Genomic DNA, 16616 nt, shown 5'->3' on the forward strand with positions numbered 1-16616 from the left:
TACTTTTCTTAACACTAGATTTACCATGCCAGTCAAAATGACTGGTTTTACCTTTTATTTCATAAATATTTACTATGTATATTTATTTTTTTTTCGAAACTATTATATGACTTTTATAACAACAATTAAATACAAATAATTTGATAAGTTAATTTGATTTTGTGTTCATAACAAAAAATTTTTTTTTTGTTTTTGGTACTTATACCGAAACCAGTCATTTTGACCTGGTACACGTTTTTGTAGTTCTATGTGCAAATGCTTTATATTCTTCACTTTTAGGAAATTCCCTTGTTTGGAAAATGGCGTGTAAAGAAAAATGTTTGCACATCCCTGGTAAAATAGTATTGTTTGCACATCTCTGGTAAAATAGTATTTTTCAAAATTTCATATTTTTCGGGGATCTCCCTATTTATTTTTTTATCAAGAATTTCGTAGGAAACTGTTATAAACCATTATTTATTCATTGAGTTCTGTTCTGTTCAGTAAGAAATAATTTTATTACTTTTGCTACATACAAATTGCTCATAATGGAAAAACGAAAAATTTTGAAATTGGAAGAAATACGAAATATACTTTCGGATCTATCAGACGTTGATGGTGGTGATAGCGAAAATGAGTTTTTGGGATTGGACAGTGATACGGATGATGATGGTAATCAAAGTGTTCATATTGAAAGCAGTGATAACGAGGAATTTGATGAAAATGTTGGAGGCGAATCGAGTGACGAAGAAGACAACATAAGACAACAGCATAATACGCAAAAACGAAGATATATGCGGCTTTCCTCGAGTTCTGAAGAGGAAAACACACAAAATATGCAAATTGAAGTTTCTGCTGATGGAACAATTTGGAAAAAAATACAAGAAGGGGGTGCCGTTGGAAGGTTACCAAGTCATTGCATTTTCAAAGATTTACCTGGGCCTACAGCATATGCTAGAAGAAATATTATGGAAGAAGAGATGAGCAGTGCCTTCTTACTATTGATTGATCATCATATATTAGAACATATTAGAAATTGCACTGAAATAGAAGCCTCTCGAGTTTTAGGTAAGAAGTGGACCCTTTCGCAGGAAAAACTGAAGGCTTTTATTGGAATATTGTATGGCCGTGGTGCATACGAAGCCAAAGATTTGAAATTATCATATTTATGGAACAAAAAGTGGGGTCCTGATTTTTTTCCCGAAAGTATGAGCAGGAATGACTTTACGGAAATTTTACGTTTTATTCGCTTTGATAAAAAAAATGAGAGGAGTCAGCGCTTGCAAACGGATAAATTTGCGCTGGTATCAACTGTTTGGGATAAATTTATCGAGAATAGTCAAAACGCTTTCAAACCAGGAGCATTTATCACAGTAGATGAGCAACTGTTTCCAACGAAGGCTAGATGTCGATTTACCCAGTATATGCCAAACAAACCAGACAAATTTGGGATAAAATTCTGGCTGGCTTCTGATGTTGAAACGAAGTATGTTATAAATGGCTTTCCCTATTTAGGAAAAGACGAAACACGAAATGCGTCAACTCCTCTCAGTGAATTTGTTGTAACAAGACTACTAGAACCTTATATCATGAAAGGAAGGTGTGTGACAACCGACAATTTTTTTACCAGCCTCCCCCTGGCTTCAAAATTATTAGCTAAAAATACTGCATTGGTTGGTACAATACGTTGCAACAAACGGGAGCTTCCAAAAATTTGCAAAGAAAAAAAAGATGGTATGGAACGTTTTTCAACGCATCTATATGAAACAAATGAATGCACACTTACTGTTTATAAGAGTAAGCCTAACAAAAAGGTTGTTTTATTGAGTACTAAACACAAAAGCGTCAAAATTGATACCAGTTCCAAGAAACTACCTGAAACTATATCTTTTTACAATAAAACCAAATTCGGTGTTGATGTAACTGATCAAATGGCAAGAAAGTATAGTGTGAAATCAGGATCCAGAAGGTGGCCACTTCAAGTATTTTTCAATATTTTAGATTTGGCCGGCATCAATTCCTGGATTTTGTATAGAAGTATAACAGGAAAGAATATTTCTAGGAAAGACTTTTTGTTTCGATTAGCTGAAGAGCTCACATCTGAATATAAGTCATCAAGCCAAGGGAGGGCAAGTGAAATTCGCCGTCCAGCAACCCAGAATCACCGGCCAGTACGTAAATGGTGCCAAATAGGACTTTGTAATAACAACAAGACAACTACAAATTGTGACATCTGTAAGAAATATGTGTGCGGAAAATGCGTGGAAAAAAAAGTTAGTATTTGTAAAGCATGTAAACATGATCATTCTGAATAAAACTGGAATATAATTGATGAGTTTTTATATTTTTATTTTTTATGGGGGTACGAACCTATGCCTCAAACTGAAACGGAAGTTATGCCCCAATTTTTTTTTTACATTACTTATTTGCCCTGTGACATAAATTGATTTTTGGGATATAATTTCATATTTTTTTGGGCATATTTCATAAATTGTCATATACAGTCAAATTGACTGGTTTTGGTATAAATAGGTATGTAAATTTGTTGGTATATCTAGTGTTAATTAATCCACCTTAAGGAATACAAACTTTGTGAAAATTTGCTTTGGGATATTCCCCATCAAGTTATAATAAAATTTGCAACAAATATGTATAATTTTATGCCGTTTTTTACTGATTTAGTTTTCACTTTAGCGATTTTAGCGGCTAAACTAGAACTGAATACCCACCTTAAATCTTGACCAAATCCATGTAAAAAAGGCAATGCGTATCAATTGATTTAAATTATCTGTACCCAGCATTATCTGTTCGGTTTTCGAGATGAAAATCGCGATTACTTTTCCTGAAATAATCAAAATTATAAATGAAAACGGACATATTCCTGTAAAGCTTTGCCGAGTCTTGCTAGAGGAACAAGAAACTGCACATCAATTGAGTTAATCTTCCTGCTTTATATTGAACTGTTTTAATAAAGTAACCGCGAAAATTTAAACCGAAAAGCGAACATAGTAATTACCTTAACCGCGGAAATTTCAACGCGAAAACCGAATATAGTACCGCCCTTAAGATATTTGTTTATTTATTTTAAAATATGAATTGAGAGGTAAAAATAAAATAAAGTTGAAAAATGTGTTAATTAATATGTCAGTTAATTTTTATTGTGTTGGGAAATTCTTTAGAAAAATTTTTGTATTCTGAAATGTTTTTTTTTTTTTGTTTGTAAAGAATAGTAGGCGATTCAATTTGTTTTTGCAGAAAATGCATCGACAATGTATTATAACGCACTTATGTATGTACACCCAAAGAAATTTGTTAGTAGAAACAGCGGAAAAGCCTGCTAAAACAGCAAAAAGTCTGCTGTAAAACAGTCACTGTTTGCTGAAATAGCAAACATTGTCTGCTATAAGCTCGATTACACTAAAACATGTTTTAGTTGGGTGAAACAAATAAAAATGTCATCTAGTACCAAGATCACGTTTTCGCACGAAAAATTGTTATATTCCATATAAAAAACGTTAGCGCCCTGGGTTTGAGACCCTATTTACGGAGATATATGAAGATATTCGTTTTTCGCAGAAACGAACTTAGTACTAAACATAAATGCGAAATCTTTGTTTGAGCATTTTCAAGCACATATTTATACAACCCTGGATTTTTCGCACGAAAAAATAGGGAGGCATATTATTTCGCATAAATAAGTTAACATCCCTGAGTTTGAGACCCTATTTACGGAAATAGATGAAGATATACGTTTTTCGCAGAAACGAACTTAGTAAGTACTAAGCATTAGGGGTAATCGTAACACAAAACAATATTTTATTTATATAGTATTTGCCAAAAATTTTAATTTTGATCAAATTGAGGCAAATTGACAGCAAACAAAATGTTTGTCGGTCGCATTTAGGAGCTTGTAAGTAAATTACAGTGCAAAAATATACCAAAAACTAGTTTGAAACATGCTTTGGGGGAAAATTTATAACCTAAAAATTTATAATTTATTGTTCGTTAGACTCCGAAGTACAAAAAATAACAGTAGACATCGACTGCTGGTTTTAGCAGACTTTTTTCTACGAGTGTACCAAGCAACATTACGTATCATTCAAAACTACATAAAAATGCCGGGCAAAAGTACTAATGATAATATTATTTAATTAGTTTATTTCAATTATCGCAAAGGATCAGCGAAAGAAATGACCGAAATGTTTCCTTCGAGCTTGTCAACGGTCTATTACATAATAAATCGTGCAAAAAAGTAAGGTAGACTTTAGTTAACATAATTTATTTTCATTTATTTAAATATTTCAAAGCCTTTAAAAGGCCAATTTAACGAATTACAAAATTTAATATGAAATTATATATAATTTCTCGTTTTTACTTACATTGCTGATCTTTTTATGGATTTCTCGTTGCTTACAAAACCAAAATACACAACCAATAAACCCCAAATAAAAAAAACGTAGAAAATTGATATTTTCCACTATGCATTGTTTAACTATTTTTCTAAAAATTTTTTTGCTAACTGTATATCTTGTATTTGATCGAAAAATATTAAACCTAAAAATTTTGATATTCGCGAACCTAAAGTACATAAATATAACAACAGACACCTACTCCTGTTTGTTTTGATTTTATTAAATCTCAAATATTGAAGATAGTTTTTACAAGTTTTGGAAACCCGATTTTTTAGAGGATATACCTTTACTGTCCGGCCGGGAACCGATGACTCTCTATATACAAGGTTACATTGAGAACATGTTTGTTAATGCACCAAATTGTGTTCAATAGAGCAACCTTCCAGTTTTAGGTGATATACCGAAATTCTACAGAACGAAAAAGGTCGAAGTATAACATGGACAAATAATAAAAAAAATTATCACTTCCATCGAAGCCCATTTCTAAGTTTATTATTATTTTATTTTTTTTGTGCCAAAGTCAATTGGTCGATTTTGAACCCTGCGATTATTTGGAATACTAATCAGAGTTCTGATGTGTAACACCGCAATATATACTTGCGAGCAAACTCTTTGCTTACAATTCATGTTTATTGTTTACATCATGAATGCACGTTTGATACATGACTTCACTATTTGTTTCGCCGAATGCTACAGTATAGGGAAATTTATCTAGACCCACACAAGCAGCAGCAAAATTACCATCTTTGTCCGCAACGACAAGACCTCCACTAAAATCAGGATAATATCGAGCAATTCTTTGCATACTTTTTGTGGCTGCATCTTCTGGCGTTAGACCATTTCGTAGTGATTCGACAGCCAGAAAACTAGGCAGAAAACGCATCATTACATCACCATCGCCCGTTGCTACAGCAGCTCCTACCTCATTATCAGCATAAGCACCAGCTCCTGGTACAGGCGAATCACCCACTCGCCCTGGTATTTTATGTTTTGCACCATTTGAAGAGGTACCGGCAAATATATGACCCTTGGAATCAATAACAATCATGCCTATGGTATCGTGATTCCATTGATCAACTTTGTAGGAATAATAGGATTGCTTATCATTAACGTCCATTAGTTTAGGTTTGTATGGTCCACAAGACAATGATGGATCGGGATCTACGTTGATCCAGAAATTCGGTTGACAATTATTATCGCGCCATTCTTGCCACATTTGCTTTGATTTATCAGTTGTCAATGATTCCCGTTTGAAACCCATCATTTCGGCAAAGTTAGTTGCAGCTCCTCCAACCAATAAAGAATGTTTGCTATGTTCCAAAATCATTCTGGCCACTTTTGATGCAGACTTAATTTCTTTCAAACCAGCAACAGCTCCTACGTTCATATTTAAACCATCCATGATCATGGCATCCAATGTGGTTTCACCACTTTCATCCGGTGAACCGCCATAGCCTACAGTGAAATCACATTGTAATGTCTCACAGGCTGAACAACCTTCGACCAGACTATCCAAAGCACTGGAACCAGCTTTTAAAGTACTCCAAGCGGCTTCATTTGCTTCTTCGAATGCCCATGTGTTGATGACCAAAGGAAGAAATTGTTTGGCAAAGCAATAATTATTCCGATTAATTATCGTAAACGTAAATAATACAGCCCGTATAAGGAAATTTGTTGTGAACATATTCCAATTTCTTTGTTTTGTAGCTGCTTTTAAATATTGATTCTTATCAAATGATAAACAAAACTTATCCAAATACAAGCGCAAAACGTCTCAATTTGGCAAACTAAAATTTAATGAAATGTTCGCTGCTGCCACTTACTCACATCCGTTAAATTTAATTTCGTTTTTGAGTGATCGATGGTATGCACATACCTCTCAGATTACAGTAATCGGACTTTGGTCATGTGATTAGTTAAAAAAAATCTCTACATAATTTTAAAATAGGAATTTGTTTTTTTGACTTAAGTCAAAAAAATAAAAATTCTGGTGGGGGCTAAGCCCTCGCTCCAGAGACTTTCTACGCTGTAATCTCAATATTTTGCTTATATATATTCCAAAACTAAAAGATAAAACTTTATATTTTCAGAATTCAACTGGATTCCCAACAATGCAGCTTTATTGAATGTCGTACAAAAAATGTCCAAACAGGAAAATACACCTCTTGATATTCAACTACTGAAAGACTTAATAGCCCAACTTGATGTAAAATTTTCGAACAAAAAAGTGAACATAGAATTTTGGAATGAAACGTGTTTGATATTATATGCATTAGAAGCAGACTCTCCAAAATTCAAAATAAGTTGTGTGGATTTCAGTAAATTAAATTCGACAAAATCTGAAATTATAGCAAGGGCATCTTCCAATATTCAACAAGTAAGTGCGATAACCTCCATCAAATCAGCAAATATTTTTTGGTCATATTGGTTGTATAACATCATGGCATAGTGTATTTTCGACATATAGTAATTTCGAAAATGCTCCTGGAAAATAGAGTGACTCCAATGTTGGCCAAATATTTGCCTAGAGTGACTTTACCCTGAGAAATACAAACTATAACTAAAATAATCTTGTTATTTTCATTTTAGATTGTAAAATTACATACAAACTCATTAGCCTTAATTACCAATAACACTTTGGAAATTTGGCAAATTGTATCAGAAGATTTGAAACAATCTCAAAAATATTCTCTATACAATCCACAACATTTAGTGTATATATCCACAGCAGAATCAGGATCATATTTAGCTCTTGTAGTAAAAACTCAAAGATCTTCTTTAATATACGATTCTATACAGATTTACAGGTATGTTAATAATAAATATTAAAAAAGTACATAAATTAAAATACTCCTCCCTCTATAGAATTCATAATAATAGTTTTATTGAACCATGGCAGTCCTTGCCCTGCCCACATGTTAAAACAATTGAATATTCCTTCATACCGCAAAGCAACGATTTATTGTTATATGCTCTAACTGACCTTGAGGAAAACAACTTTATTGTCTATCGTTATAAAGGAATTGAAGGTTTCAAGGAAATTATTACAAACACTATCGTTGATGCTCGTAGTGGACTACACATAAAAATGAATTCAATTAAATCTTCATCTCATACCATAATATCCATAATGGGTCAAGATAAATTAATATTTGTTGAACTGGTTTTGAAAAAAATGTAGATTGGGTATATATTAAATGTTATTATTATTTCTGATTTTTCATATGTAAATTGTGTATATTTGTTGTTATTTTATAATAAAAGTTATATATTGTATTATGAAAAATTGTTTTCTCGAATGTTTTATACTTAGTTTAATTTAATGTTTCATAATTTCAAAATTTCATTTCTATAGGAAATTTTGTCAAAATTTCATTTTTTTAGTAAATTTTGCCAAAAATTTCATTTCTATAGGAAATTTTGTCAAAATTCCATTTCTTAGGAAATTTTGTGAAAATTTCATTTCTCTAGGCAATTTTGTCACAAATTTCACTTCTATAGGAAATTTTTCAAAAATTTCATTTCTATAGGAAATTTTGTCAAAATTTCATTTCTACAGAAAATTTTGTCAAAATTTAATTTCTATAGGAAATTTTGTTAAAATTTCATTTCTATAGGAAATTTGTAAAAACTTTAATTTCTATAGTAAATTTTTCAAAAATTTCATTTCTATAGGAAATTTTGTCAAAATTTCATTTCTATACTATTGGAAATTTTATCAAAATTCCGTTTCTATATAAAATTTTGTTAAAATCCATTTCTATAGGAAATTTTGTGAAAATTTCATTTTTATAGGAAATTTTGTGAAAATTTCATTTCTATAGGCAATTTTGTTAAAAATTTCATTTCTATAGGAAATTTAAAAATTTCATTTCTATAGGAAATTTGGTCAAAAAATTTCATTTCGATAGGAAATTTTACTAAAAATTAATTTTTACAGGAAATTTTTCAAAAATTTAATTTCTTTGGGAAATTTTGTCAAAAATTCAAAAATTTCATTTCTTTAGGAAATTTTGCCAAAAAATTCATTTCTATAGGAAATTTTTAAAAAATTTCATTTCTATAGGCTATTTTTCAAAAATTTCATTTCTATAGGAAATTTTTCAAAAATTTCATTTCTATAGGAAATTTTTCAAAAATTTCATTTCTATAGGAAATTTTGTCAAAATTTCATTTCTATAGGAAATTTTGTCAAAATTTTATTTCCAACGGAAATTTTTTAAAATTTCATTTCTATAGCAAATTTTTCTAAAATTTAATTTCTTTGGGAAATTTTGTCAAAAATTCAAAAATTTCATTTCTATAGGAAATTTTGCCAAAAATTTCATTTCTATAGGAAGTTTTTAAAAAATTTCATTTCTATAGGAAATTTTTCAAAAATTTCATTTCTATAGGAAATTTTGTCAAAATTTCATTTTCAAAGGAAATTTTTTAAAAATTTCATTTCTATAGGAACATTTGTCAAAATTTTATTTCTATAGGAACTTTTTCAAAAATATCATTTCCAAAGGAAATTTTTTACAAATTTCATTTCCATAGAAAATTTTCCAACAATTTCATTCTATAGGAAATTTTGTCAAAATTTCATTTCCATCGGAAATGTTTCAAAAATTTCAGTTCTACGTAAATACTAAATTCATTGATAAGACAAATTCACCACTGTTTTATCACAATGGACTGAATGGTCTAAGTGAGGCTGAAATATCGGGCTGTCACTATACCTAACCTAATCTACTTAAATCCCACTCGGTCTTGAAATCTTTTTGTATATCCGTTGCTATAGCTATGATATAAATCGTCCTTTGTTTTCTGTATATTTTTAATTTATACTGTCGTCTCGAGGTTCTTATAAAATCGATGTAGACTGAATAATATATCAAGAACTGAAAATTATTGTTCGAGCCATAGCTTCATCCATATCGTAAATCTAATCATCAGCAATGATGATGGTACCTCGGATCTGCGATGGTTACCAAACAGTATTCTCTAGCGGACTTGAGAACAAAATAATGCTTTTTCGAAAATCCCCTAATGCAACTGCATATAAAACTCAATCCATCCACTTAATGTAAAAAAAAATAAAAACTTTATTTTATAAGGTCGAATAATGTATTTCCTTGCTTCTTCCAAATAAAATAAATGTTATGTACTTTCATTCTTTTTTTAAAAACTAGGCCCGTTTTAGAACAAACAATTTATCAAATCCTAGACAAAGTCAACATATTGCCCCAACTGGCAATACACTTTGGAATGGACGGTGTCCAAGCGAAGCATTTAATCATCATTGGATTCAACATTTTCGGTTTGCAAGTTCTTGAAAGTGGCAACGGGAACATAAGTGACCAATGTGTACAATTTGTTGGGAGAGTCTTCATCGTCATTACGGCGACGAGCCAAGCGTACACGCACACGGAATGGAGTGGATCTGAAAATGAAAGAGAAGACAAATATTATTGTCCATCCATTTGTTTACATTTCACAAAGATGTAAACAACTTACCGGATACCCTTGGACCAGATGTGCTTGTTCAAGCGGGTATCGATTCTAACATCATTGGTGCCCATTTCCTTTTCGGCGAATTTGCGGATTTCCTTAATGGCACGAGGAGCACGCTTCTTGAAGCCAATGTTGTGCACACGCTTGGACAAGTGAATAGTGCACTCGCGGGTGACTACTTCATTGATGGCGGATTTGTTGCGCTTCTCACCTTTTGTTTTGGCCATTTTTTATTTTAGAAAATGCTTATCTGCTATTCCAAGTCCTGCAAGGAGAAAAACGAAAACACTTTTAGTAAGTATGCGGCAAATTAATTGCAAACGAAATCATAATGTTATCACTTAAAGAGCTTAAGAAAATCTAATTTTTTAAAGCATATCTCACTAGTTCTATACAAATGTTTGGAAAATTTCTTTTGGATCACAGTCATTTTGTATTTGACACGTTGCTTTTTTGTCAACATTTTACGATTTTTTAGATGTTTTTGGATTTATTTTAGAAAAAATTAATAAAAACCAACCTATCGGAAATGAAAGCCTGACGTAAAAGAATTTTAGAGCTGTCAAAATTTCAAACGTCATGGACAGCTGTCATTTTTCAGATAAGTTCGGAAAGATAAATCAAGCAAGTTATAATGATAAATACAATAGATGGCGCTTACGAAAAACTGCAACCATTTAAAAATGCGCATCTTTTAATTGACTGCAATAAGGAAAGCAATATAATAATGGATATATAAAAATTTCTAAACAAAGCTTGGCAAATGTTATTATTACTTGAAGGGGAATCATCCATATATGGATTGTTATAGCAACAACTGAAAGGTTTGTTTTCCTTAACATTAATTAATAAAAAAGATACAATTGTCAAATGACTTCGAATTAAAAAATTCCGAACTTCAAGTTCTTGACATTTTCTTTGTTCGTAGCAAAAAGATGTATCTCTATCCAATAATTTGGTAAAAATATCTCTTAAATCAATGTACTTGTCAATAACGCGGGGAGCTTGAAGTTTTACCATCGTTTGGTGATAGGTAAGGTTAGGTATAGTGGCAGCCCGATATATCAGGTTGACTTAGACTATTCAGTCCATTGTGATACCACAGTGGTGAACTTCTGTCTTATCACTGAGTGCTGCCCCATTCTATGTTAGGATCAAGTTCGAACGGCGTTCCACATTGCCGTGAAACCACTTAAAAAAGATTTGAAACTCTCCGAAATGTCACCAGAATTACTATGTTAAGATAATCCACCGCTGAAAAAAAGGGTGTTGGCCAATTATCAATATAATTTTGCTATTTATTTTTTGCCTACTCTATTTGCTAAGAAAACGTTATCATTCTGGAAAATTTGTTACTGACTTTAGACATCGATATCTAAGCGTTATTAATAGGTTTGTTCGCGTACTTTTCCAGTAAAAAATATCCAGTAAAAACCAGCAAGAGAGTAAAAACCGTTTTTACTCTCTTTGCTTTGTTTTTGCTCTCTTGCCACAAAAAGTACGCGAACGCCATCCAGTAAAAACTTGCAAATAAAACAGATCAGGTGATTGTATTTTATGTTTCAAATACGTAAACCAAGAAAAATGAATAAAAGAAAATTGGACGTAATTTGCTCACCGGGAACATACAAAAGAATTTCTTTCGGTAAGTATGATACAAGAAATAAATAAATTCAAGAAAATGTAACTTTCGGACATTTTACAGATGAGGAATACCAGCAAAATGTGGTGGACGAAATTGCTGGTGATAGTTTTGAGGAAGTAGTTTTCACCCAGAGTGAAGATGACTTTCTTTACCCCCACCAAGAGTTCCACGTTGAAAATGAAGTCATCACTTGCACCAACGACGATGAAGGAGCCGGGAAGTCCGTGTGGATTGAGCCAGCAGTAAAATTTTTGATATCCAAAGTGAAAGAATTACGGCCAAAAGTGGGAAAATCGGCCAGCCTAAAAAATAAAAAACAAATGTGGATAAAGATTTCAGAAGAATTGTGTTCACTTGGATACAATTTCAATTCTCAACAAGTGGAAACCAAGTATTTCAGTTTGGAACGGAAATACAAACGCACACAACTTTACAACTCTAAGACTGGTCGGAATAGGCAGACGTGCCCTTATCAAAGGTAAATTAAAAAATGCATGCACATGTTTGTTAAGAATCTAATACCATTATGTCCTTTCGTTTTGCAGCGAATTGGACGATCTTTTGCAGGAAAAAAGTCTATAAATCCAGATTTTGTACTCGACAGTGAAGCGGAAGTGTCTTCGGCGGATTTAAAACTCATCGAAGGCCCAAATTTATCTGAAACAGGTACAAAAATTTCGTTTGGAATTTTAAGGGTACGCCTTACACGGAAAAAATCGTCCTATTTCGAAAATAATTCGGTTAATGACGTTTTGTTATTATTTATTCTAATACCTCATTCACATTACAATTTCAAAATCCACTTTTACTAGATTCAACTGTCATTTGCCTTATAAAAAGTAGATTTCAAATCTGAAATGTAGATTTTGAGTGTAATGTGATCCTATAACAAATTTCAATGTCGATACATATTCTTTGCATGCGTCATCATTCTATTGTAATATTTATTGGTAGTAAAACGATACCGTCCAGGACTAATTTGTTTCTCAATTTAGATGTAGATTTATAGATCACAATGCCAGCAAGCCCGTAGCAATACGGACTTGAGTCTTGGGTCCACTTAACCAGGTTTTTCATGTTATAATATTTTTTATATTTTTCGAAGATCCATGTAGTTCATCATCAAGAAAACGGAAAACAGCCCTTCAACAATTCATAGACATGTCTGAAGAACATGCAAAAAAAAGAGAAGAGAGTGATGCAATTCTACAACAAACATTAGAACAAAGTATGAAACAAAGAGAAGAACGTGCCGAACGAAAAGAAGCTCTGGAGAAGAAGAAAGTGGATTTGCTTGAAACCCTAGTGAACATATTGAAAAAATAATTTGTTTATCAATACTTCCAAGATATTTAATTTATCAATTTCTAACTTACAGTTTAGTTAACCAAAATGAACATTTGGTATTTTCACCATATTTCTAAAATTTAAAATACAACATGAAAATTACAAAATATGTTTTATTTAGTGAAATGAAATAGTTTTAAAATAATTTTCAGTGTAAATGAATTTTTTTATTTTTTTCTATTTCGTCTTTGTAATAGAAATATTCACAAAAAATAATTAACAGTGCAAACAATGTTTCTTTCTATAAAAATAAATAGTATTACTCTATGTGAAATAAATACAGTAATCCCTCGTTTTATTGAAATTTATAGTGAATTTTTAGTAATTTGAGGTCCCTGAATCCAAATCTGCATTTATTTTTTTCTATCAGCTCGATTTTTCGAGATATACCGTTATGGCCAAAATTAAGGCACTTTCGCTACATAAATTGGAATAACTTGAAAACAGTTCAACATATTAAATTAAAAAATCAGAAAATCCCTAACAATGTTCTCTTTTAGCCGTCTTTCCTTGAACGATATCTCCAAAACTACTTGAAAAATTGAAAAACAATGTAAAGACGGCTAAAAGAGAATATTGCTAGGGATTTTCTGATTTTTTTTAATTTAATATGTTGAACTGTTTTCAAGTTATTCCAATTTATATAGCGGAAGTGTCTTAATTTTGAACATAACGGTATATCTCGCAAAATCGAGCTGATAGAAAAAAAAACAAATGCAGATTTGGATTCAGAGTTCTTAAAAACAATATTCATATAAGGTAGATAAAACAAAAAATTTAACGACGTAAATCGAAACAACGTAAATCGAGGGATTGCTGTATTCTCTAGTCGATATGATTACCTTACTATATTTTTAAATGTAGAGCTATAATTAAAAGTTAAATAAATTAAAATTAATTCTTTGTAGTAAGTACATCTTGTATTGATTTTGATATTGCGTTTCGCACGTCATCTCCACGCGAAATGTTGTCGTTATCTGGATAATCATCCATAAAATCTTCTTCCTCTTCCTGGAATGCAGTTGGCTCAAAATGCATACCATCTTCGTTAGCAATGTTATGAAGAACACAGCAGGCTCTTATAAAATGGCAAAGTTTTCTCATTCCTCGCAATTTGCAGTAGTATAACTGCCGGAATCGTTGCTTTAGTATTCCAAATGAGTGTTCAATTTTAATTCTACCAGTACTCAGTTTCATATTGAACTCTTTTTGAGCCTTTCTAAGATGCCCGTTGTCCTTGTAAGGTGTAACGATGTATTTATTGCAAGGATATGCTGAATCACCTAGTAAATAATAATCTGAAAATAAAGAATTAAGGAAAGTCTAAACTTGTAGACATGTCCAACCTCCACAATATGACGGTAACTTGTTATATATTGGTGAATTCTTCAGAACCCAACTATCGTGGCATGATCCAGGATATCCGACAAATACATTTATGAAATTATTGCGTTCATCACATATTCCCTGTAAGCAAACTGTTACGTTCCCTTTTCTATCAATATATTCATCTTTTCCAGATTTTGGTGGGTCAATGACTACATGGGTACCATCAATACAACCTGTAATTGGAAACATTGGATTAATAATTTAAAAACAAAACTGTACAAAGTTCTACCTATAGCTTTTGGTATCATACATTTCTCTGCAAAGTATTTAGATGATTCCTCCTTCTTTTCATCTGACGGCCATCGTATAATTTCTGGACTCAAACTGCTAAAAAACAAAGACACCCTATTTATTATAGCGCTTATTGTTGAAAGGGACATATTGAATCGATCAGACAGATCTCGAAAACTGCAAGATTCATGACCAGCAAACCATAAAAAACATAAAACTTGAACATTTGCTGGAATTCGTTTATCGGAACGAAGCATTTCATAGTGGGGCCATTTGGAAAAGAGATTTGTCAGCGATTCATAAATTTCTCGTGAAACTCGAAAGTGGGAACGAAATTCGACGTTATTATATTTTGGAACTGTTTCTTCTATATATGATTTGATCGAATTTCTCCTATTTTTTTCTTGGAATATAGCCATGCCTTTATGGAAGATGTTGCTTTCCCTTCTTAACATGTGTATAATAATTTCATTCTCCTCATCCTCACTCTCCGATGATGATGATTCCATTAAAAGCATTACGGTGGCTAACACAGCAGTTGCAGGTCCTTTAATTATTTTGTATAATTATCTTTGTAATAACTCAAAAAGCTAATGTATTTACCTTGCATTTCTATGGAGTGGGTACCATCCCCAATCGAATGTTCTGTAGTAATTTCCATTTGTCCGGGGTTTTATAACTGGTACTTACAAGTTTTGTTAAAACTTACATTGACCACAGCAAAAAGAGTGTATCTTTAAATAACTTGTTTACAAAATGAACAGCTGATTCTTACAAATGGTAGGTTTTGCAAGATTTTACTGGAGAAAAAATCTCTAGCAAAAACTTGCAAAATATTTAAGCTAGAACTGTCATTTTTTCTCTCTCTCTGACTCTCTTTTGCTGGCTTTTTGATGTAAACGAACGACTTCCAGTAAAAATTTGTGATAATTATCAAAAATTATGGGGTTCTCGAACGGAGCTAATGACATAATAATTTTAACTCATCGTTTATATCATAAATTTATATGGACTATAATTTAGCTATCGAACTTCACCAATAAAACTTTAAAATATATAATTTTTTTTAATATCTATATCACTTAAAAGGTAATGATCCAAAGCTAGAAATAAAGAGAATCTTTCATTCAATTAAATTATTAAATAATACTAACCCTTACCCTGCCAACATTTTTTGAATTTGGGGACTCTTTTGAGAATCCCCACTACGTCGAAAACAATCATATACGACATCAAAAACTCGTCGGAAAAGCGCCGTCACTATTGAGAAGTTGTACCACGCCAAGTTACTACAAAAATGTTTCGCATGAGTGCAATTATTAGGTGCCTTTATAGATCAATTTAGAACGACGCCAATAAGGGACCCTCCAAACAATCAGAAAAAGTGCATTTTAAGATAGTTGTAAAAGAATCATTGTGGTCGAGTAAAACACGTTTGTTTAGATATTTATTAATTTGATTAAACATTTACAAATTCTTAAAAATATAACATTTATACCACTATCACATTACATTTAACATAATTTTTAGCATTAATGATGATGTTGAGTTACAAGTAGCGAGTTACATGTTGCTGCGTCTATCAACCAGTGTTTTTATTCCATGGAGGCAGCGTGTCTGTAAAATATCTGAAAAACAATCACTTTATTCCATTTGGAAAATCACCAAATTGTTCACCAATATACCTTTCACAATTTTAAGCGTATAATCTATGTTTTCAGAACTTTATTTTCGTTTTCATTTAATTAAAATATAAAAAGCTGGTTGCGCTTGGCGTTTCACAAAAAAAATGGCTTTTTTAACAGTAGGGATGGCAAATTACTTGCATGCACTTTTTGATGTACCTTTTCATGATGGTTGAAGTGACATTTACGAGTCTGTGGTAACGATGAGGTTGAAATGGAACTTTGAAATGCTGGCAGGGTAATTAATACCTCATTCAAAATATACTTCCAAAATCCACTGTAACTAGATTTAAACTGTCAATTGCCATATAAAAAAGGGATTTCAAAACCACATTCAAGCAATAATTTGTTTCGTTCGTTCCGGCCGTTATGGGAACGGATATTCTATTTCAATTTGCTTAAAAAGATTAATTTAAATGAATAATAATAACC

At 31.7% G+C, this 16616-nt stretch overlaps 4 protein-coding genes and 1 long non-coding RNA gene across 5 annotated transcripts in view; 2 read left to right on the forward strand and 3 right to left on the reverse strand.

Moving 5' to 3' along the window:
* clos (closca) overlaps nt 1–7677 on the forward strand; it is a 37302-nt gene extending 29625 nt beyond the window's left edge. The window contains exons 13-15 of the mRNA XM_075312089.1: nt 6482–6768; nt 6981–7198; nt 7257–7677. Coding sequence (XP_075168204.1) covers nt 6482–6768; nt 6981–7198; nt 7257–7572 — 821 coding nt within the window. The 3' untranslated portion in view covers nt 7573–7677. The remainder of the gene's footprint in view (nt 1–6481; nt 6769–6980; nt 7199–7256) is intronic.
* On the reverse strand, nt 4857–6137 carry LOC142240384 (N(4)-(Beta-N-acetylglucosaminyl)-L-asparaginase). Its single transcript, XM_075312091.1, has one exon. It carries the CDS (start codon nt 6073–6075, stop codon nt 5008–5010), a length of 1068 nt encoding a protein of 355 aa, XP_075168206.1. The 5' UTR covers nt 6076–6137; the 3' UTR covers nt 4857–5007.
* Nucleotides 7678–9477: 1800 nt separating the features above from the next.
* RpL31 (ribosomal protein L31) lies at nt 9478–10497 on the reverse strand. Its single transcript, XM_075310743.1, has 3 exons — nt 10408–10497; nt 9891–10152; nt 9478–9816 (listed from the first exon to the last, which is right to left on the reverse strand). The coding sequence occupies exons 2-3, from the start codon at nt 10112–10114 to the stop codon at nt 9666–9668; spliced, it is 375 nt and encodes a 124-aa protein (XP_075166858.1). The 5' UTR covers nt 10115–10152; nt 10408–10497; the 3' UTR covers nt 9478–9665.
* Nucleotides 10498–11281: 784 nt separating this feature from the next.
* On the forward strand, nt 11282–13165 carry LOC142238750 (uncharacterized). Its single transcript, XM_075310475.1, has 4 exons — nt 11282–11532; nt 11593–12010; nt 12078–12198; nt 12638–13165. The coding sequence occupies exons 1-3, from the start codon at nt 11445–11447 to the stop codon at nt 12112–12114; spliced, it is 543 nt and encodes a 180-aa protein (XP_075166590.1). The 5' UTR covers nt 11282–11444; the 3' UTR covers nt 12115–12198; nt 12638–13165.
* A 2745-nt stretch (nt 13166–15910) lies between these two features.
* Nucleotides 15911–16260, reverse strand: LOC142241436 (uncharacterized). Its single transcript, XR_012723636.1, has 2 exons — nt 16185–16260; nt 15911–16127 (listed from the first exon to the last, which is right to left on the reverse strand). It is a non-coding gene; the product is annotated as an uncharacterized LOC142241436 (long non-coding RNA).
* Between the last annotated feature and the right edge of the window lie 356 nt (nt 16261–16616).

The sequence above is a fragment of the Haematobia irritans genome, chromosome 5, assembly GCF_050003625.1.
Source record: "Haematobia irritans isolate KBUSLIRL chromosome 5, ASM5000362v1, whole genome shotgun sequence".
Classification (NCBI taxonomy): Eukaryota; Metazoa; Arthropoda; class Insecta; order Diptera; family Muscidae; genus Haematobia; species Haematobia irritans.

Coding starts and splice junctions, on each gene's coding strand:
- LOC142240384 (XM_075312091.1), bottom strand. CDS start 6,075: ATGTTCACAACAAATTTCCTTATACGGGCTGTATTATTTACGTTTACG.
- RpL31 (XM_075310743.1), bottom strand. CDS start 10,114: ATGGCCAAAACAAAAGGTGAGAAGCGCAACAAATCCGCCATCAATGAA. Junction 9,817..9,890: donor ATCTGGTCCAAGGGTATCCG/GTAAGTTGTTTA, acceptor TTTCATTTTCAG/ATCCACTCCATTCCGTGTGC.
- LOC142238750 (XM_075310475.1), top strand. CDS start 11,445: ATGTTTCAAATACGTAAACCAAGAAAAATGAATAAAAGAAAATTGGAC. Junction 11,533..11,592: donor ATACAAAAGAATTTCTTTCG/GTAAGTATGATA, acceptor GACATTTTACAG/ATGAGGAATACCAGCAAAAT. Junction 12,011..12,077: donor CAGACGTGCCCTTATCAAAG/GTAAATTAAAAA, acceptor TTCGTTTTGCAG/CGAATTGGACGATCTTTTGC.